Source organism: Manduca sexta, chromosome 14 (genome assembly GCF_014839805.1).
Source record: "Manduca sexta isolate Smith_Timp_Sample1 chromosome 14, JHU_Msex_v1.0, whole genome shotgun sequence".
Taxonomy (NCBI): Eukaryota; Metazoa; Arthropoda; class Insecta; order Lepidoptera; family Sphingidae; genus Manduca; species Manduca sexta.
Window position 1 is genome coordinate 12,936,599 of NC_051128.1, and position 21,038 is coordinate 12,957,636.

Consider the following 21,038-nt stretch of genomic DNA (forward strand, 5'->3'; position numbering starts at 1 on the left):
GGTATGAAACTGCCGAGACGGATGGTCACAGGTTCAAAACCTAAGGGCACACTTCTGACTTTTCTAAAATTATTTGTCTATTCTTTGTGAATTTTAGCTTGCTTTAACGGTGAAGGAAACATTGTGAGGAAATCTGCATACCTGAGAAGTATTCCATAGGAGTTTTGAGGGTGTGTGAAGTCTACCGCACCAGGCTAGCGTGGAGACTAAGGCCTAATCACTCAGTAATAGAGGAGGCTCGTGCTCAACAGTGAGATAGTATATAATACAGGGCTGTAATTATTATTACGTAATATCTTAGGTTGTATTGATAATAGACAACTTGATTTATTCCGTAAAAGGACTTCCACGTAGAAGGAGTCCAAAATAAAACCTGGTTTGGAATTAAAAAAAGCAAATAGGTTTTCGATTATCGGAATTTGGTTTCAATTTTTTTGATACACGAATGACTTGTGAAATATAATTGTATATAGTATAGATTTTGCCTGCATTATTTTCCGCAAAATTCCCTAGATAAAAGTAGCCTGTAGGAATCGCTAATGTAACTTTATACTAGTGAAAAATATTTCAAAATCGATTTAGTAGTTTCTACGATTAGTGCGTTCCATCATATAGCTTTATATATTAGTATAAATTAGTAAATGCATTCACATATAGTATTAGTACTCCGTTTACAAACATGTGAATAATATTAGAACAAGTCATTCGTATCCCAAAAAGTCCATACAACATGTAACAACTTACGCGAACTTACGTTACGTACAAGTTTAAGGAAAGACCAACGAAGTTATTTTAGTACAATAATTATTTCCTTAACAATCTATTTAAAGATATTTCACAATATTTCTATGGGGAAAAGCCGGTGTATAAATAAAATCATGAAAAATGAATTCGTTATAAAATTTGTCATTTTTGTTGGTCATATTTATGCGTAAGGTAAGGACGACGCGGTTCCTCAACCTATTTTTACCGCTATATGTTGCGATTTGAATGTTACTGGGCTATGCGACTTAACATTTAACGTCGATAGCATACATTGGATTAGGATTGATTATTAATTTCGGGCGTTAGACTATTGATTCCCAGAGTGGTCCAGATGGATTCCCAGGAGTCCACGGAGACTAAACGGGGGTCTACGTTGGTGTGACTAAAAATGGGGGATACAGAATTCGTACGCGGGATTCATGAAAATGTATCTGGTTTGATAGTAAAGTACTAACATGTTAGCTTGACTTCACCTATCAATGTAAGCAGATAATATTGATAGGGGTCGTAAGAGGCCCAGTTACCCTAAAATAACTCCCGAAACGCCCCTTGCGATGCCTGGGCGGTAGTTGTACTGCATTTTCTCTGCGAAACCAAAAAGGGTCATCGGGTCCAGCAAAATTTTGAAAAAGGTCTATAAGAAAAATAGTTTGGCAACCTTTGTCTTATTGACTGACTCGGTGGCACATGTGTATTGCGTACGCAGTACGACTCCTACACATTATTTAAGAGTTCGAAACCCAGATTACACATACTGGATTTATGTGTATCGCGTTCATTAATCTGTGTAACCATCTTACTGGTGGTGGATCTCTCATAATATGTGAGAGTTCGCCTAGTTAGGTACCACCGCAATGTCTATTTCTGCCGCCAAGCAGCAGTGTGTAGTCACTGTTGTGTTCTCGTTTAAAGGAAATTGTAGCTACTGTAACTACTGGACATAATAAGTCTTAACATCTCATGTCTCAGGATAGCGAGCGCAGTGGAATGCCAAACAATACTTCGTAATTCAAGGTGTAAGTGGTATTTCTACTGTTTATGGGCGGTCGTATCGCTTACCATCAGGCGAACGGCAAGCTAGTTCGTCATTCAAACCAATAATAAAAACAACAAGCAGTTCAAACAGGCCGGCATATTTGTGACGACTGGGATAATCATCTCCCGTTAGTCTACACTATCCAAACATCACTACACTTACCATCACGTGCAATGGAGTCTTTATCGTTCCCATTTAGAAAAAAATCGTAGTGCTAAATACTTCGACACAAGGTTTGTGTCTTGTATTTGAGTTACGACCCTGTGGCCAAAGGATTTAGGTTTTCAACGCCTGTGGCACAGAATTTTTAATAGAACTATTATTGTGTGATGGAATTCTCTAATTGCGATACTAAATGACTTGTTATATATGCTTATTTACGTGACCGACTTTCAATAACCAGCATTATCTCACGTTATAATAGAATTGCAATTCGTTTGATTTTCTTTTGTTGTTCAACCTTGCCCTAGAAATCGCTATTGCATTCATAACTGATTCGGACAAGAGATGAATCTGTTTGTAAATATTTGTTTGGTTTTATTAAATTGGATTTTCTTTTATACGTTCCTGCAATTTTATAAAATACTAGTTGACCCGACAGACGTTGTCCCGTCTTAACTATGAATTTGCAGCGCGCATTCTGTCAATCGCTGACAGTTATTTCAAACAATTAACAGTTATATGAAATTAATATTTTCGTTAAGTTTTCTTAAATTTTCTAATTTTCCGCGCATTTTTTTAAATTTTTTCTTTCATAAGAACCTTCTCCTGACAATAACAAACACAACAAAAAAGAAATAGTGACATCGGTCCAGCCGTTCACGCGTGTTGCGATGACAAAGGGAAATAGAGATTCATTTTTATATATACAGATAGTTATCGCGCAGACACTTTCAAAACTCGAAAGCGTCTGTTTCGCGCCTTAATTACATTACTTTTGCGTCCAAATTACAATTTCTACCCATTTGTTGCCCTGACTACAAACCATCGGTTTACTGCAAGAACTCATTATCTGAGAAATACAAAAGCATGAATTAAGCCACTTTTAGTTTTAGTTATATTGTTTTCCCTATATCATCTTAGATATAATTACGTTAAAAAAATAAAACTCTATCATATTCTTGAATATTTTCATTCTTAAAATCAAGTGAGTATGTTAAATATTATATTATGTTCGGGGATTATAAACTATACTTGATAATATTTTGCAAATATTGATATTGCAGTGAACCGACGAAACAATAGCATATTAAAACCGGAATCTTATTTATCTACGACAGACAGGCTTTGATGCTTACTCAGAGTACAAAAAACGTTGTCGATTGCATATTTACCGCCAAAGCAACGTAATACCTTCCCTAATATGTGACTCATACGAATCTAGTTGGTTCGCAATTCATCATAGTTTAGTGGCGCCTCTGTGTTAATTAGATACTGTGCCCTTAGCACGAATTAATGCGTTAAAGAAGCATGAATATATGATTATAATTATTAAATTACCTATATGACTAATAAATCAGTTCTAACTTTGAGTAAAATCTCAAGTAAGTATACATTTACAGTCTTACTTATAAACTTGTTTTACTGTTCAGAGGTGGTTCAGAATTGCTTAAATAGTTGTCAAAACCATCACCTGTTCCTAGTTTAAACCTTATTAAGAGGCAAGATGGCGGGTTTTGACTTACAGCTGATCGAGTAAATTTGTGTTTTAACTAAGCATAGCTTTGCGAAATTTTTATAAGTAAGACTGATAATGTATTGAATTATTTAGTAATCCGAGCTTAAACTGCTACTTAAGAGCTTGTTCTCAACTGAGCGCTATTACATAAACAAAGCTCAAGTATAAAAATAGTTTGATAGTTATTTTTGTTGTATAATTGTAAAATGTAGGTAGATATTGTAGCTTTCACTTGCGGATGACCAACACCTCAGTCCGCCCCGTGACCATGAAGGCGTAGGCTGTCTTCGAATGTGGGATGAATCCGTAAATAGTTTTATTTCAATATCAAAATGTGTTACATTGTGACTTAACATGTCATTTGAGATATTAAACCTGTTTATTAAACATCAATTATCTTAAGATGCCTACCTTTATTTGATATCTCCTCACTTGATATCGAACTTTAGACCAAAAATATGTTAAATCTTTTAAAACGGCCCATATCGTTAACCTAATAGTTTCGTTTAAGGAATTTTTTGTATGGAATTTTTAATAGCACCCTTTGAGATTTTTGGAAATAAAGTTCTATAGGGTGATTGATATTGGCGTACGTGTAAAATTCGAATAGTATACCGTGTTGAAATTTGATAGCGCTCTTTAAGCGTATTTGGAAATAAAATACGACACGGCGAAATTGGTGTGCGTGAAAACTTCGAATAGTATAACGTGTAGGAAAGCATGAGTCATAATCTATGGACACGAGAGCACGTGTCTCCTTTTTGACGTCTGGGCCCTTATTCTGTATAATAGTGTAAACGCGTAACGCGGCCGTGTCATGTTATCTTCGAGAAATGTGCGTGGAATGGTATTCTGTAAGCCAAATTTCTATAGTCCTAAACATGATGCGTTGTGTTACGTGCTTGTTACACACTGTCAAAATAACATGCGGGATAGAGAATAAGGCCCCTGGTGCCGTCTAATGTACACTTATTACATAAAATACTATACTATAAGTTGTAAATTCGTGCTAGAGGTACCGCATATTGCATAGTACACAGATGCCTTATTTTCCTTAGTTTTTGTAGCTGTTCAAAAGATTTTTGATATAGTTTAATGTGTTAAATGACTTTTTTGTTGTCTAAAAACAGCTGTCAAGTAAAAGGATAAAAGGGTAAAAGTACACTGTCTTAAATAGATATGGGTCATCGCCCGGATAAAATCCCACAGTGAGGTAAACCCAGTTCATACCAATTTCAATCCACTTCTGAGTAATTTGGCTTGGTAAAAACAAATTATTTTCGATTTTTATATTAAAACATACAAGTCTTGGCCGCGTATCTTAAAAGCAGAACAGTGTGAAGTATGCGCAGTGGACTCTCAATGATTCGGGCATCCTTTATCTAACTCTAGTCTACATTAGTTGTTACTGGTATGACTACGGATATGAAAAGCCTTGATCAACTACATATTTGTTCCCCTATTAAGAATGTTTTGGATATCCATGCCGAATGGAAAACGTTTACTCTATGACACCCCCCCCCCGACTACGCTCTTGAACGGGTGCTCCATGCAAGTGGAAGGAGTGCTGTGAATTGTGTAGAAAATTGATTCCATTCAAGTTCATTTTTAACTTATCGTTGGATTCGAAATCTTGATGTAATGGTAAAATTATTAGGAGATGGATTTCCAAAAATGACGGCATAGTACTGAATGTACACTAACGTCTTTTTTAACCTATGTGAGAAATTTCGTGTTTCCAGACCCAGTAGGCTTGAGTCTTGACTGAGCATTGATCCATCAGTCTGCCTGTTTGTTGGTAATTTTCATCTTTTCTGTAATATAACGATACACCAAAAATAATGATCGATTGACAACAAAGTTTTTGCCTAGCAAAATTTGTGCAAATGGATGAGGGAAAAATGAGTTTTTAACCATTACATATCTCTTCAAAGGCTTCAAGCAACAACTGACACATTAATTATTCGAAGAATTTTTTTTTCTTTAATATATTTTCTTAAAAGAACACTCATTAGGCACAATCACGCCGGTCTACTAAGATGTTTCACGCTACGGCGAAAGGGCCCAGGATTATTGAAAGAAGGGAAAACACGCACAGGCAAACTATTCCAAAGCTTGATAAGGTGGCAAAGAAAAGTGGCAATGAACCTATTGTTTCGGGCCGTGATGGTTTTAATCAAAGCTGTGGCTTCGCATTCCAGAAGAATGATATGCGCCTCATGATGCCCGCACTTCTAATAGCAAACGTATCGTCACTTCGAGCACTAACTCAAGTTCCTGACAAAAAAATCTGTTTCATAACATTATAATTACAACTCTGCCAACTACATATTTAACACATCAAAGGTTTGTTTATGTCAATGACCCGAAACAAGTGGAACTTGCTTAACAAGTTACTGGCGTCAAAAATAAACAAACTGATTGTGGTTTTTAAAAAGAAGTTCGAGAATTGATTGATTTAGTAATTGGAAAGAGGTTTGCTTTTTAGTGTCCTCTGGAAATAAAATAAAGATATATAGTGTTTTGTTTGTAAATTATTGTTATTTTGTATCGAGTGTAGTGTGGTCTGGTGCAATTTTCACATTCTTTATTGCTGCTGCTGTTGTTCGCTACGCTGTTTTAATTTTCTGTACAAATCTGAGGGTATTTGTATAAAAAAATCTTACTAATATTATAAAATGCAAATGTTAGTGAAAATGTTTGTATGTTTGTTGGGAGTAAACACAGTGATCGCTGAGCGGATTTGGATGGATTTTCGCTTACACATGATAGATCCTCAATTAACATTTACTTCTTTTTATTTACTACCGTAGAAAATATTTGGACTATTTAATCAGATTTTTAAGTAGATAGCATTAGCGTCGTATGTGTAATACCATGGACCACTTTCGTGATTTAATGACCTTTGTAATGGAAAAGGCTTATCCTGCGAATGCAGCTGCAAGAAATACTTAGTAAATTGTAATACTGTTATCTATAGGTCTTAATTTGCCGTATCCAATATTTTTTCCGCGTTGGTTATCCTTCGAATGACTCAAAGAAGTGACATATCGTGTGGGGGTTTTTCAAAAATGTAGGTATACTTGTTATTTTCCAGTTAGGTAAGCAATATATCTAGGTGCTGATCGCTGCTTTGTTCGAGTGGTACACCTATTTCAGAATATAACGTCATCATCATCATCAGCCGCAGGATATCCACTGCTGAACATGGGCCTCCCCCGAAGATTTGTAGATCGACCTATTGGAAGCGGACCGCATCCAGCGACCTCTTGAGACTTTTATGAGGTCATCTATCTGCCTTGTGTGTGAAATAAAACGTATTATATGATAATTCGGGACATGGTCTACCAAAGTGATGAACTTCTTCAAAACCTGTTCCGCGATTACCTCAGTGCTATAATTGTATTGCGTAAGGGGTACCTATAATGACTGCCTCGGTGGCGTAGTTGTATTGCACGTCCGGTACAATAGCGCTCTGAGGTCCTGGGTTCAAATCCCGGGTCGGGCAACGTGATATTTGGGTTTTTCTGCTCAGTATCAGCCCGGAGTCTGGGATTTGTGCCCGATATGGCGATAAGCTCGCCCCCTATCTTGGCGGAACATACTTGGCGCAAAGTGGGTGACCTAGTTGCGCCTCTGCATACCCCTTCGGGGATAAAATGCGTGATGTTATGTATGTATGTATGTACGTAAGGGGTATAATGCTCTGAAGTCCCAAATTCAAATCTCAGGCTGGACAAAGTGATATGGGGTATTCTGCTCACTATCATTTCAGAGTCTAGGATTTGTGCACAATATGGCGAGGCTCGCCCCCATTTACTTATCTTTAAAGAATACCTATAGACAATAATAGGAGGTATAATTGTTTTTATTCTCATCTATACTTATAATAAATCTGTAGAGAGGTCAATTCTGTACATGAAATATATTTCCAAAATAACTATCAGGGGGTGATTAGGGATCGATACTGATGCCAAAAATGCAATTAGTAAATTTTTTGTCGGTCTGTCTGTCTGTCTGTCTGTCTGTATAACCGTTATAGAAACAAAAACTACTCGACGGATTTTAACGAAACTTGGTACAATTATTTGTCATACTCCTGTGCTGGTTATAGTATACTTTTCATCATGCTACAATTAATAGGAGCAGAGCAGTGAAGGGAAATGTTGGGAAAACGGGAGAAGTTACTCCATTTTTTAAGCTTCCGTCGCGTGTGCAACCTTAATGGTTAAAGCTACACAGAAATCATGTATGACGGAAATGACCGCACAATCGGACCACCTGCATACCACCCTACATTAAAAAAACATCCCGACAAATTGAGCACCTCCTCCATTTTTTAAGTCCGAAATCCACGCGGGCGAAGCTGCTGGCGGAAGCTAGTCGGAAATAAAGGCGATAATACGTCCAAACCTACAAACATTTTCAGATGCTTATATCGAATTAGTAACTTTTCGATAAGTTGTTATATACTAAACGTCACGGGTGATTGGTTTTACTAGGTGATTGCCAGATTTCTGTCCAATAAAAAACCTAGTCGAAGTCACGACATAGTTTTCTAAATCTGTCACTATTGCTAATGTTAGGTATGATTGTTATTAGATGTATTAGATACGAAGGAGACCTATATCATTCATTACCAAGCTGCCGTGGCCAAAATTCGGATAGGAAGGAATCAATCATTGTTCCTTTCCAATAATTCTTCTTATCTAACTATAAAAAGTTGATTTGGTTACTTTGTACTGACTTATATTTTGCCATTTCATTGCTATTAAGTCAACACGATTAGTAAACGTTATTTCCAGTAGAAGCCTAGTATCATCGCTTGTGGTCGAAATTCAACGAATAATTTTTCCGTGAACATACCAGGATCTTAGATCATGCCTTGAACGTAATCACAATGCTTTCATTCGAAGGCTCAAGTGTTTTTATGAAGCTCATGTGTGTATGTTTATTTTGTCTTCTTTAATTTTAACAAACAAGCACATGACTTTTAAAGCATCCACGGAGTAATACCTTTTTTAAATATTTTTTCAGGGCTCAATAGACAGTCTCACAAGTATGTTAAATATAAGAATATGTAAATAATAATAGTTAAAGTGAAAATGACACCAACATTATTGACCACACAAAATGTTGTTTTTAAACTTTCGAGTCGTAATCTTTACAATGTCAGGACTATTATTACAGACTGATTAATGAACACTCCTTTTTTTAACATTAATAGCGTGTTTCACAACTTCTGAAATGTTCTTTGTCACATAAATATATAAGCCGCAAATAAAAAATATATACTCTTATCTATACTCCTATATAATTTGTAATAAGTACGAAAACTATCAAATAAAATTTACTTATAACTTGAGAAAAAGGCCCTTAGTAAATTCAATTTTATTTCTTTTCAGGTGCCCCGCAAAGGCTCTTATTTGACGAAAAGAACAAAGACCATTGGAATATACAAGCACAATGGGTGCTTCGGTCCAAGGTATGTTGAGGTCCCTTTAGTTCATATTTTATAATCCCAACGGCAGAACAATTGACGATCATCTAGTGTCTCATTTGATTCGGATGTCAGCTGATGATTAGATGAAGTTAAAAAACTTCGCATGGTTTTGTATAAATTAGGAGATGCAACGTTTTATGCAGGTTATTTGTAAGCAATTTTTCTACATATTCCCACAAATATGTTAGAAAACTCACATACTGTTCATAGAAATTGAATCCAAGACCATGGGCATAGTTTTAAGTTCCGCTGTTACTACCAAAGAACCGCTTTAGCTACAAGTAAAATTGCTTCAAAATATTTAGCTCACGTTCCACTTACTATTTTCCAGGTAGCAGCTCCTCTAAACAAGAAAGTGGCCAAGAATGTGATCCTGTTTCTTGGAGATGGTATGAGCATCACGACTCTGGCTGCGACGAGGGTCTACCTCGGCCAGCAGCACGGACACAACGGCGAAGAGTTGAAGCTTAGCTTTGAAACCTTCCCTTACACTGGATTAGCGAAGGTTAAATGGCTTTTTTAATTTAGTAAAGTTTAGTAATGTCGAAATGGTTACTGGAATTCAGTGAAATAGTTCAAAAATGGGTGAACCTCAGATTATTTTGAATTTTATGCTGCATAATGTAGGTTTTTCAAAACAATTTAAAAATTAACTAAAAACCGGTTATTGCCAAAAACAGACTGTCTAATTGAGTCGACCGTTTTTAAATTCAATTAAAAGCGATTTCCAGAATTTCTGCTATCCAACGTAGACCTGAAACTGGATGAGACTCTTGTACCAACATTAATAATTGCCAAAACAATGAGAAACACAGCTTAGTGTCTTATTTCGACGTTAAATCACTATTAATCGAATATATATCTTTTTGTTAGAATATACATTTTTGTCTACCTAAAATATTATCATAATTCCAGACATACTGCGTGGACCACAACGTAGCTGACTCGGCCTGCAGCGGCACCGCCTATCTCACTGGCATCAAGGCCAACAGTGGGACAGTCGGACTCAGCGCGGCAGTGAAACGAGGCGACTGTGAGGGACAGAGGAATGGCGCCCACTCGGTTACTGGACTTATGGACTGGGCACAGAGAGCTGGCAAATCAACTGGTAATATTTTTTGTTTATTGTAAGAACTCGCTCCACCTTGCGGTATTTGTCCGTTACTCAATGTTTGACCGTTTCTCCGGCAGTTCAGAATAGGTCACTTAGTAACAGTATGGAATAAACAAATACCGTCCATTGAAATAAAATTATTTCTAGAATTTAACCCGGTTTTTTGAGGTCGAAGTTGTAACTTTGATATTTCAGGCGACCAACACTTCAGTCCCCTCCGTTACCAAAAAGACTACAAAGTCTTTGGAACCTCAAGAGAAAATAATTATATAAAAAACCGCGATAGAATCCGAAAAATAGTTTTATTTCACAAGAAATCATTGCAAAAATGTTGTTTCTTCATTTCCAGGTGTAGTAACAACCACGAGAGTAACTCATGCCACACCAGCAGCATCATATGCTCATTCTGCAGACCGGAGATGGGAGGCTGACACCGATCTTCCGAAGAAGGGGCTGCACTGTGATGATATTGCCTTACAGTTGGTCAGGGGAAGAGTGGGCAGTAAGATTGATGTAAGTGACTAACATTACACCACAGTTGAACTCTTTGGCGTTCGTCGTTAGCAGTAAGGTAATTTATAATGTTGTTACTAATATTATAAATGCGAAAGTTAGTAATCATGCTTGGAGGATTGTTAAAAGTAAACGAAGTAACAGCTGGACGGATTTGAATGAAATTTGTCACACAGATAGATCATGTCCCGGAGTAATACAAAGGCTACTTTTTATCTCGATAATAAAAGGAACAGAAACGGTCTCATAGGAAGTAATAGGATTTTATAATAGCCCTAGGTTTATGCAGATGGTGGCGTAAATTGGTAAAGGGCTTTAGGAACTTTTGTAGCAGGAAAGGCTGTTTACGCAGGTGAGGCCGCGTATTTAGTTTAGTATAAATACGTTACTAGTGACATGAGACAATTGGAATTTCCTTAAGGCAGTAAGCAATGGCATTACTATACATACGTGATTGGCTAAGTTTATTTATATTTACATTTGACAAGAGCAAATTATAAGACATCAATTCCATTCCAAGCAACTTGCATATTATTTTTCCTAAGAGAAGAATAATAACTGGGGCTTAGAAATTGAAGCCATGATCATGACATTTTCAAGAACGCAAAATGTATTAACATTATTCGATAAATATAATGACAGTAATTTTCAAAGCAATACCAAATATTTCCAGGTGGTTCTTGGAGGAGGGCGAAAGAACTTCTTCCCGAAATCACAAAGGGACGTCGAAGGCCACAATGGATACAGAAGCGATGGAGCAGACCTCGTTAGGGAGTGGCTTGTTAAGAAGACCTCTATGGGAGCCCTCCCAAAATACGTGTATACTAGGCAACAGCTATTAGAACTTGATGTTGAAGAAAACAATAGTGTGCTAGGTCTATTCGCACCTGATCACATGCCTTATAGCTTGGAGGCAGAAGACGATGATCCATCTTTAAGCGAGATGACACAAAAGGCTATTGAAATTCTGTCTGCTAATAAAAATGGCTTCTTTTTGTTTGTTGAAGGTGAGTTTTCTTTCGAAATTTGAGGGCTTTGATTTTTTTAAATAGGGTACCGGACTCATTTTTGTTCTTTACTATTATCAAATATTTACATAATATAAATTATAACACTGAAAGAATTATTAAAATCCGGTAAAAAATCAACAAGTTATAAGTCTTTGAATTTCGGTGGAAAGGGTAATTTACAAAAAACTGAAAAGAGACGAAATACGCACATGTGACGTCATCGGGAATTACGACGCGTGCTAAAGAAAGAGATGAAGCGATATCCCCACATCGCGCCCACTTCTGTACATTACAATATTTTAAATATGAATTGCTTGCTCATTTTTTAACAAATTTTTATGCAGTTTTCGCAGCAGTGCTTCTTTTTCGTATTATTAAACATTACATATAGAATAATGTACAAATTCAAGCATAGGCCGGTCCCCTATTAGGCCATTGTTAAATAGCAAGTATATACCCTATCCAGATACCTAAACAGCTGCGTTGGGGGTGCTAATTTTGTTTTTTTCGTTTTGCTAACATTGTCAATACAAAATATGGATTTCACATTTTAGTCCAACTTTGATTCTGGTCAAAGTTCCTACAATTCAAATGATTGTAAAACGTATTTACTTACATAATTTTTCTAAACCATTTTTTTTAAATAATTTATGGCCAAGGATCAAGACTTTTTTTCTCCCAAACAATCCTTGCTCCATTTTTCTAGGTGGCCGAATAGACACAGCTCATCATGAAACCAAGGCTCGTAAAGCATTGGACGAGACTGCAGAGATGGCTAAAGCTGTCGAGGCAGCATTGCGGATGGTGGATATCGAAGAAACCCTGATTGTGGTGACCTCAGACCACAGCCACACCATGACTTACAGCGGATATAGCAAGAGAGGCACTGATATTCTCGGATTCTCAAATAAAGTGAGGGCAATATATTATTCAAATTTTTGGTCTATAATCCATACTATCCTTTATATAGGTATGTTAACTGACAAAAAAACTAGTAGAAACAGTCTCAGAAATTGTGGCATTTATCCTTCTTAGAGAGTTTTTAATAGTTTGCATAATGATATCTTATGTTTACGCGAATGTTAGACATTGAAATAAAACCGCGATAGAATCCGAAAAGTAGTTTTATTTCAATGTCTTAATAGTTTATTTAGGACTCTCTGTTGTGACTTGGTATACCTTACCTACCGTATATCGAATTTGGTACCTTACCAAATACTATATGCTGAGCATAGGTCAAAACTACGGCAGTCGCCATTTGTAGGTAATTACTAGCTTACCAAATATGATATGCTGAGCATAGCTTAAAACTGTTTGTTATACTATAATAATTAAAATTGTAGAAACTGTCATAGGTCCGTCGTTGTCAATCGTTAACGCTAACTTTATGTATGAGATTATATCATAGCAAAATCGTCAGGAAAATATTAGTATATGTCGTTCCCAAACGGTACTTGTTTTTTTAATTAGACTTATACATCTTGAAAGGTATTTTGGTTGCGGTTCGTGCTTTTAATACTTTTATATAAAATCATACATCTATTCGCGATGTCTCAGACATTTTATCTATCACGGGTCAATGGAATTTTGTTTTATAGTCCTCGAATGGGAGACACCGCAAAATTTTCCTTTTAATTTTTTTTTTATTGACGTTCCTTACAAAGGGCATTTTCATGTTATTGTAGTGGCATTAAATTATAATGACTGCCTCAGTGGCGTAGTTGTCATTACGACAGCAGTGCTGAGGTTACGGGTTCAATTCCCGGCTCGGAAAAAGTGATATTCTACTAATTATTAGCCCGGAGTTTGGAATTTCTGCCCGATATGACGACACACTCGCCCCCTATCATATCATGGGACGGAATACGTACGATAAATGGATGCACCAGTTACGCCTCTGTCTACCCCTTCGAGGATAAAAAGGCGTGAGTGAATGTGCATTAAAAAAACATTTATTTACAGATGAACGCATCAGATAACCTGCCCTACACCACTCTGAGTTATGCAAACGGCCCGGGGTACAAGCCTCATGAACAATTCCGGAGACACAACCTTATGTTGGATGATATAAGTAAGTTTTTAGATTAGCAACGTTGCATATTTTATTTATTTTATATGATGGGTGAGTAAAATGCACAGTGGTTTTTGGTGGGAGAGTAGTGGGACCAATTTCTACCCAACCAGATAGATTCTATAATCTGTATCTAGAATGTAGGTATGATGATAATATAACTAAATAAATTCGTTTAATAGATGTATGTGGAGATAGCTTTAACCCGGCGAGCGTGTGGCGGGGTATGTCATACCCCCCATGTTAATTACTGGCGTATATTTTTTGTGCCTGACTTTCAAACTTATAGTCTCTTTGAGTAGCTGGAGTTACAGGGTTGCGGAAGGTAATAGTGGGGTGATCACAGTGTCGCGGCAACCTGCATTCGAGTTACACGCTTGCAAACTGAGTTCGGGTACGTGATACCCCGCCTCATAGCTGGTGTGACAAAAACTAAAATTGCTTTTTCTGCTATTTTAACTTATTTTCTTTGTTTAATTGTAGATTTTAATAGAAAATGGATGTTGAAAATAGAAAAAACAACTTCGGCCCATGATAGAAGATGTACTTACTAGAACAGGGTTTCGCAAACTTTTATTTAGTGCGGACCACTAATGCCACCTTATGCGACCTTTTTTGCGACCAAAGTCGTAATGTTTGGGTTGATGTTGTTCAGTTGGATTCTTAAATTTGTTTTTACTAGCAGTTTACTTCTGTATTTATTTTTTAGATATACAAGAGTGCAAAAGCGTGCACTTTATAGTTTTTCTTTTAACTTTTATTTTACTTGCGGATCCCTGAGAGGGGCCCACGGGCCCCCAGGGTCCTATGTTTCGTGGAAATCAGGGCAAAGACACTAAATGGACCGATTTCATCCGTAACTTAGGCTTGGCTTTAGTTTACGAACACCTGAAGATGTGAAATGACAAAAAATATATATTTCGATTTATATACGTCAGAGAATTTCTTCCCAGATCAACGAATCACTTTCATCGACTCAAAATGTTCCTGGTCATTTTATTAGATGTAGAGATTACCCCAACAAAAATAATCATAAGACAAAATACTCATGAACAAGCTGAGGAAAGGCTATTAGTGTGGAGCATGCAATGTTTTTTTGCAAAAACTGCACAGATTTTATCTCCAGTTCCTAAGATGTTCCTAAATTTTTTTGTGATTTTTTTTTAGTTTATAAAGAAAATTATTTCATATTCTATCATACGATTAAGTTTTTTTATCATAAAACTGGTTTTACTTTAGTTCCTTTTAGTTTTTAAGAGACTGAAAGTGTTTGTTTGAAATTCAAAGTGACTTATTTCCATCGAGGTAAAAAAATAAAATTGTTAAAATGGCGCGATTGTTTTATTTCCAATGCGTTATGATGGTATTGTCTTATTATACCAAAAAATAAATAGTATAATACTTCTTCAGAAACAAGTTTTATAGCCAATTTTTTTAAGGGGTATGTCATACCCTGCCTCATACTTCTTGTTACATTTTTTCACCACATGCTCGCCGGGTTAAGTATAAATAAAATTAATATAAAGACTGCAAAGTTTGGAATGATAAAAATAAGACCGAACTACAATAATAGCCATCGCTCCACGTTAAATATTATCTAGCAAAATTTAGTTTAGTTGTCGTTTAACATCATCTGGCAAAATTGAGTATAGTTATCCAACTTTGCAAAATGTTTATCAGATTATTAGTAAACACGAATATGGAAGTAAAATATTAAATTTAAAATCAATCTATTAAATTGCTTTATAATCCGATTGGTAAACGCGGAGAAAACTGACAAACAAGATACAAACGCCTTTGTAAGATTACACAAACGCTTTGAATAGTCATTACGTTAATGTAATAAGATCGAAGATTGAAAAGCAATAAACAATGAAGAAAATATTTTCAAATTATTTTGTAATACAATTATGTGTCGTGTAATTGTAGAAGGGAATTAGTTGTGCAATATTGAATTAATTTTTATATTCACTTTGTAGCTATATTCGGTTTAGTTTGGTTTCCTGCGCCTGATCTCTCTCCGGTCATATTGGATCGCCGTCTCACGGGGCTAGGAGAGTGAAGGAACAAAGAGTGCACCTGTGTATTGCGCACGCACTTGTACACTATAATATATCCTTCGTACCTGGCTGATCTCCGTTGAGATTGGCCGCCGTGGCCGAAATTCGGCTAGGAGGGATTTATTCATTCATTTGGTTTGGTAAAAAGTGCAGTTTAGTTCAAATTATAATTGATAGTGCCAAGTAAAGTATTGCATGTATATGAAACCAGCTTATCCTGGTATGTAAATCTTGATTGTAACATAGACAAAAATTATAATTAATAAAGATGGTGTTTGGTCATGCCTCTAATACGGGGAAATACTGGCTGCTGTTGCCTTCCCATCTCTTCCGTTTCTTATTTGTCTGATTTCATGTATGAAATAAAATTCGTCTTTAAAGACTATCCCCTTTTAGACGTTTTTCATTGAAGGACGGAGCATTGCTGTGATAAGTCTGTTTCTCAGCTTTGTTTTTGTGACAGCCAACTAGATTAAAGATTTATCTCAATATTAGCCAATCACAACAGCCCTATGTCTACGCACTGCAAAGGCTGCCATACCGTCAGCACTGAGAAACACAGATAGACTTATTATCACAGCAATGCTCCGTCCTTAGATAAATGACGTTTATGAATAAGGGGGTATATCTTTTCATTAAGTCTACTACCAAAACAGTGATAAACACTTGGAAGAACCAATTTTCTCCATGTTTACGGCAATCGCTATCTAGTCGACTTTAAAATATTATTTATCTGGTTATTTAGTAGCCCGGAGTCAGCAATTTGTGACCGATATGGCGATAGGCTCGCACCCACACATGAGACGAAACACAGGCGAATGTTCTCTAGTGACACTTCTGCCTACCCTTTGGGGATCATGGCGTGAATGTATGTGTGTAACATATTCCGTTTGTATATATACCTATAACTGATAATTCAATAATTAGTAAAGAAATAAAATAACAAAGACGTATTTCTTTTACAGATCACCTGAACTATACCTATCCGTCTTTGGTGCCGATTGTTCGGGAGACCCACGGCGGGGAAGACGTCGCGGTCTTCGCTAAGGGACCCTGGTCTCATCTCTTCACTGGAAATTATGAGCAAAACTACCTTCCTCACGCAATGGCTTTCGCGGCTTGTATAGGACCTGGGTTGACTACATGCAAATAATAGAAAATTTAAATTAGATTTTATAATTAGTGTGTAGATCTCTCAAGTCCTTTTGAGTATTCCTGATGTAGGTAGTAATACTTAGAATGAAATGTCAACATAGCGATCATAAAGTCCAACTGATGCCATTATTAAATATTCATCAAATTGACACTAATCGGTACGAGTACAGTTAGGAATTAACGATCGTTAAGTTTGCGACTACAGTATCTCACAAGGCCATATTGGAGCGTAAAATCGTATGCTCGCAGTTCAATGTGATGCAGCTTTGTAATTCGATGCTCTAGGCGGTAAATTACTGTAATAGATGACACTATGCGAGCGACTTGCTTGTCACCTAATTAAGTTGTATATACAGTTAAAACTCGTTCTATGTTACATCGCGTTATTCCTAGTTAAAACAAGTTTTCACTAAATGCCTTTGTTAAATCAGAATTCCCTAGTTATGACTAGAATTTACTGTTTTATATATTTTAATTTTAGGTAAAATTAGTTCTAACTTTTCTCAAAATCTACTGAACGGATTTTTGTACGGTTTTTACTAAAAGATAGTGCAATTCTTGAGAAAGGTTTAGCTTAGGTTAGGTTAATATGTAATAATACGTTACAGCATATAAAAACAGACCTTTAACTTTGTTAGAAACAGTTTTGACTGAATCTTTTTGAAAGACGTGTTTTGTCTAGGTAGAACTAGTTTTACCAGAACGTAGTTTTTAGTAGCAGTTAATTCTAGATTTTACAAGGTTTTTAGTGAAAACTATTTATAACTAGGGAAAACGCATTATGACTGAGAACGGGGTTAAACCGTAGCATATACTAAGGGACTTCAAGACTTGTATTACTAAAGAATGTATCCAAAATTAAACTGACGTATTTTCAAAGTGCAATATTTTAGGTTAATCATTTTGGTTTCCTTTCTACCAAAGGCGAACGGTCCATATAACCCGAGTCCTGCCGTCTTCCCTTTGGTAATTTTTGTAAAATCTTAAAACGATTGTCAGACCCCTTTTTTGCATATCAGTACCTATACTGTCGTGATAAGTGCAAAAGCGGTATGTCAGGAAAACCTAGAGATAATCGAAGTTTTGTAAATATCGTTTTATAGTTTTGTATGTAAAACTGAGATAGAAAAGTCTGAAGGTTTTTTTTAACAAGTTCTAAACAAGATACCGTTATTTTGGTAAGTTCATTGGATAGGTATTTCTTTGAGCTAGCTGACGACATAAAAAAGATTTTGTTTTTTTTCAGATACGTTGTGTCGGGTTATCTTTCGGAAACCTTCGCCACTGCTTTCCATATTAACTGTACAAAAACATAGTCTATTTTTAAGGCTATTAGGTTTTAATTTCGTCTTCGCAATTATAGTAAGTTTAAGCCATTAAAGCCTGTTTTCATCTACTAATAGATAATATCTAAGGCGACGTCTCATAGCTAACACTATCGCGTTTACTTTGTCATTATATATCTCCTTAATTCGTAAGTAAAACATTCGTAAGTCAAATATGTACAAATTTTATTCTAGGAAGTAAATTCCATTAATTAAGTTTTCAACCAGTAGTTTAGTTTATTTTTGACTTGCAAAATTATCCACGTTGTGATAGAATCGTGTTGTAGTTAGTTTTACAATATGAAGGGGCCAGCTCGACTGAGGTTCTACTACTTTATTAATAAGTTATTCTTCCTCTATATTATGGCTGCCACTGTTTATTTATCGGTGATTTTTCCAATGTCAAGTAATAATAGTAGATACAAAACAAAAAGAGACTGTAAAGTCAGATCGTCATTCCAGTAAGTTGTTGCCTTTCTTGCTGCTGGTGAAAGTGACGTGATCTAAAATTTTCGAAATTCTAACCCTCAAACCTTACCTACAACAATAAAGGTTGAAATCATTTTGTACGAATTATTTATGGTGTAAAAATTAGGTAGCCAAAGGCCGACTTTCTCCTATAATAATTAATTTTAAATCTAGGTTTAGGAATATGTTACTGCTATATTCTGTGGCTGTGCGGCAAAGTTAGGCTTAAAAAACGGAATTGAAAACTAGAACAAGTGAAAAATACATATATTTATAATTAGGTATATAAAGATATCCTATCACTTTAGAACATTGCCGCGGAATAGTTGTACTCTTACTTGACTGACTTTGACTTGATTGACTTGCTCGGTTTCAATTTAGGACCTATTTCATTAAAAAATCTAAATCGTAATCTTAGATTTGATCCTAAAGATCAAAATAAATTTGTAGTAAGTAATATCAAAACTTAATTCTGCTTGATCCATTTTTGCTATCGATAAAAAAAAATTGGTATCGTTTATTGCAATCGGCGGGTAGTCTGTACATATTATAAAACAAAGTCCCCTTTTCTGTCTGTTTGTATGTAATTGATTTTCTCCAAATCTACTGAACGGATTTTTATGATATTTGGTATGGAGATAGTTTAAGACCCTGGCAAGGTTATAGGACTATGTAGTGGGACATTTATCTCGGAAAACTCCTTCACACGGGCGAAGCCGCGAGTAAAAGCTAGTTATATTATAAAAGTGATTTTGGCGGATTTTTCAATTGTCGGATGAAAGTTATTGATTATGATTTCGTATAACAATTATCATATGCTTGAACAATTTTATTAATACCACTTTCACGTTTTAATTTGTTGGGGTTATCAAACGAATATATATTAGATTATTGAAAAATCAACCCTAAAGCCTGTTTCACAATGTTCAAATAATGTTTAATTAACGTATTACTTTTAATGTATATAGTACTTTTGATTATGATTTATTTGGGAGCTTGAATTTGTATTTGGTCGTTCTATAAAAATTGACTATTAGCCTCAGACATCGTGGAATAGGCCTTTAATAAAATCATCTCAAATCTTTGCTGGTGGTAGGATATATTCTATATCCGCCCGAATAGCGACCTCCGTACACAAGTTATTAAAAACCGCTATAGTGGCTCATGTAAGTGTGTCGCGTTCCGGCAACAGCCTGTGTATATCCAGTCCTAACAGGCCGGCATCATTGTGACGACTGCCGAGGGGTAATCATATCTCATCAGTCGATATGCTATTGGACCCCACTCCACTTACCATGAGGTGTAGTTTGGTCGCTATGCCGTTTACGTATCAAAAATCTGTTAAAGTAAAACTCTTGAATGTCGAAGTTTTTATATTGATGCTATTAGTATTATTATGTCTAAGCAAATTTTGAACGTAATTTTCAAAGATTTTAACACGATTATACCCAAAATACTAATTAGACATTTAAGTTGTGACTAGTGTTATTTATTGTAAGGTTAAATAAATCATATTTTCGTATACAAATCTTTATTTAAACCTCCCGTACTTTGGATTTAGATTCTTTGTGAATTATCGCTTGCTTTAACGGTGAAGGAAAACATCGTGAGGAAACCTGCATACCTGAGAAGTTCTCCATTGGAATTTTCGAGGGTGTGTAAAGTCTACCAATGCCCACTAGGCCAGCGTGGTGGACTAAGGCCTAATCCCTCTCATTAGTAGAGGAGGCCTGTGCCCAACAGTGGGACAGTATATGATACAGGTCCGATATTATTATTTATATTATTAATTTGGATTGTTTATTATAAGTAATATAATATTAATACATAACACTAGCGATGATAGCTTGGTTGGGAATAGAACGGTCTGCAAAGCCAAAGGCCGCAAGTTCAGAAACCCAGGGAACACACCACTGACTTTACGAATGTACGTGTGAATTGTTAATTTACACTCACTTAAACATGAATAAAAACATCGTAAATTAACATACATATCTGAGAACTTTAATTGTCAATTTTCACTCGCCTAAAAAGTAAAGGAATAATTGTGAATAAACCTATATACCTGAGAATTCTCCATAGGAATTTCGAAGCTTTGTGAAGTCTGCCAATCCGCTTTAGGCGAGCGTGGTGGACTAAGGTCTAAATACTCTCAGTAGTAGAGGAGACCCGTGATCTGTGGACAGTATAGAATACAAGGCTGATATTGTTATTATTTTTTGATGATAAGAACAGAGCTTATCGTCATATAATAATAATAATAATAATGTCCCCACGCAAGCCTTCCAAAAGGACCGGCCTTTATACCGTGATTTCCCGCAGGAATAATAATAATAATAT

General features: G+C 35.9%; 1 protein-coding gene across 1 annotated transcript in view; it reads left to right on the forward strand.

Annotated features, from left to right (window-relative positions):
* Positions 1–20,220, forward strand: part of LOC115445257 (alkaline phosphatase, tissue-nonspecific isozyme) — a 42,687-nt gene extending 22,467 nt beyond the window's left edge. Inside the window, exons 2-9 of the mRNA XM_030171471.2 lie at positions 8,885–8,964; positions 9,314–9,487; positions 9,898–10,090; positions 10,446–10,609; positions 11,283–11,616; positions 12,326–12,531; positions 13,582–13,690; positions 16,716–20,220. Of these exons, the coding sequence (XP_030027331.1) occupies positions 8,885–8,964; positions 9,314–9,487; positions 9,898–10,090; positions 10,446–10,609; positions 11,283–11,616; positions 12,326–12,531; positions 13,582–13,690; positions 16,716–16,903 (1,448 nt within the window). The 3' untranslated portion in view covers positions 16,904–20,220. The remainder of the gene's footprint in view (positions 1–8,884; positions 8,965–9,313; positions 9,488–9,897; positions 10,091–10,445; positions 10,610–11,282; positions 11,617–12,325; positions 12,532–13,581; positions 13,691–16,715) is intronic.
* Positions 20,221–21,038: the final 818 nt, after the last annotated feature.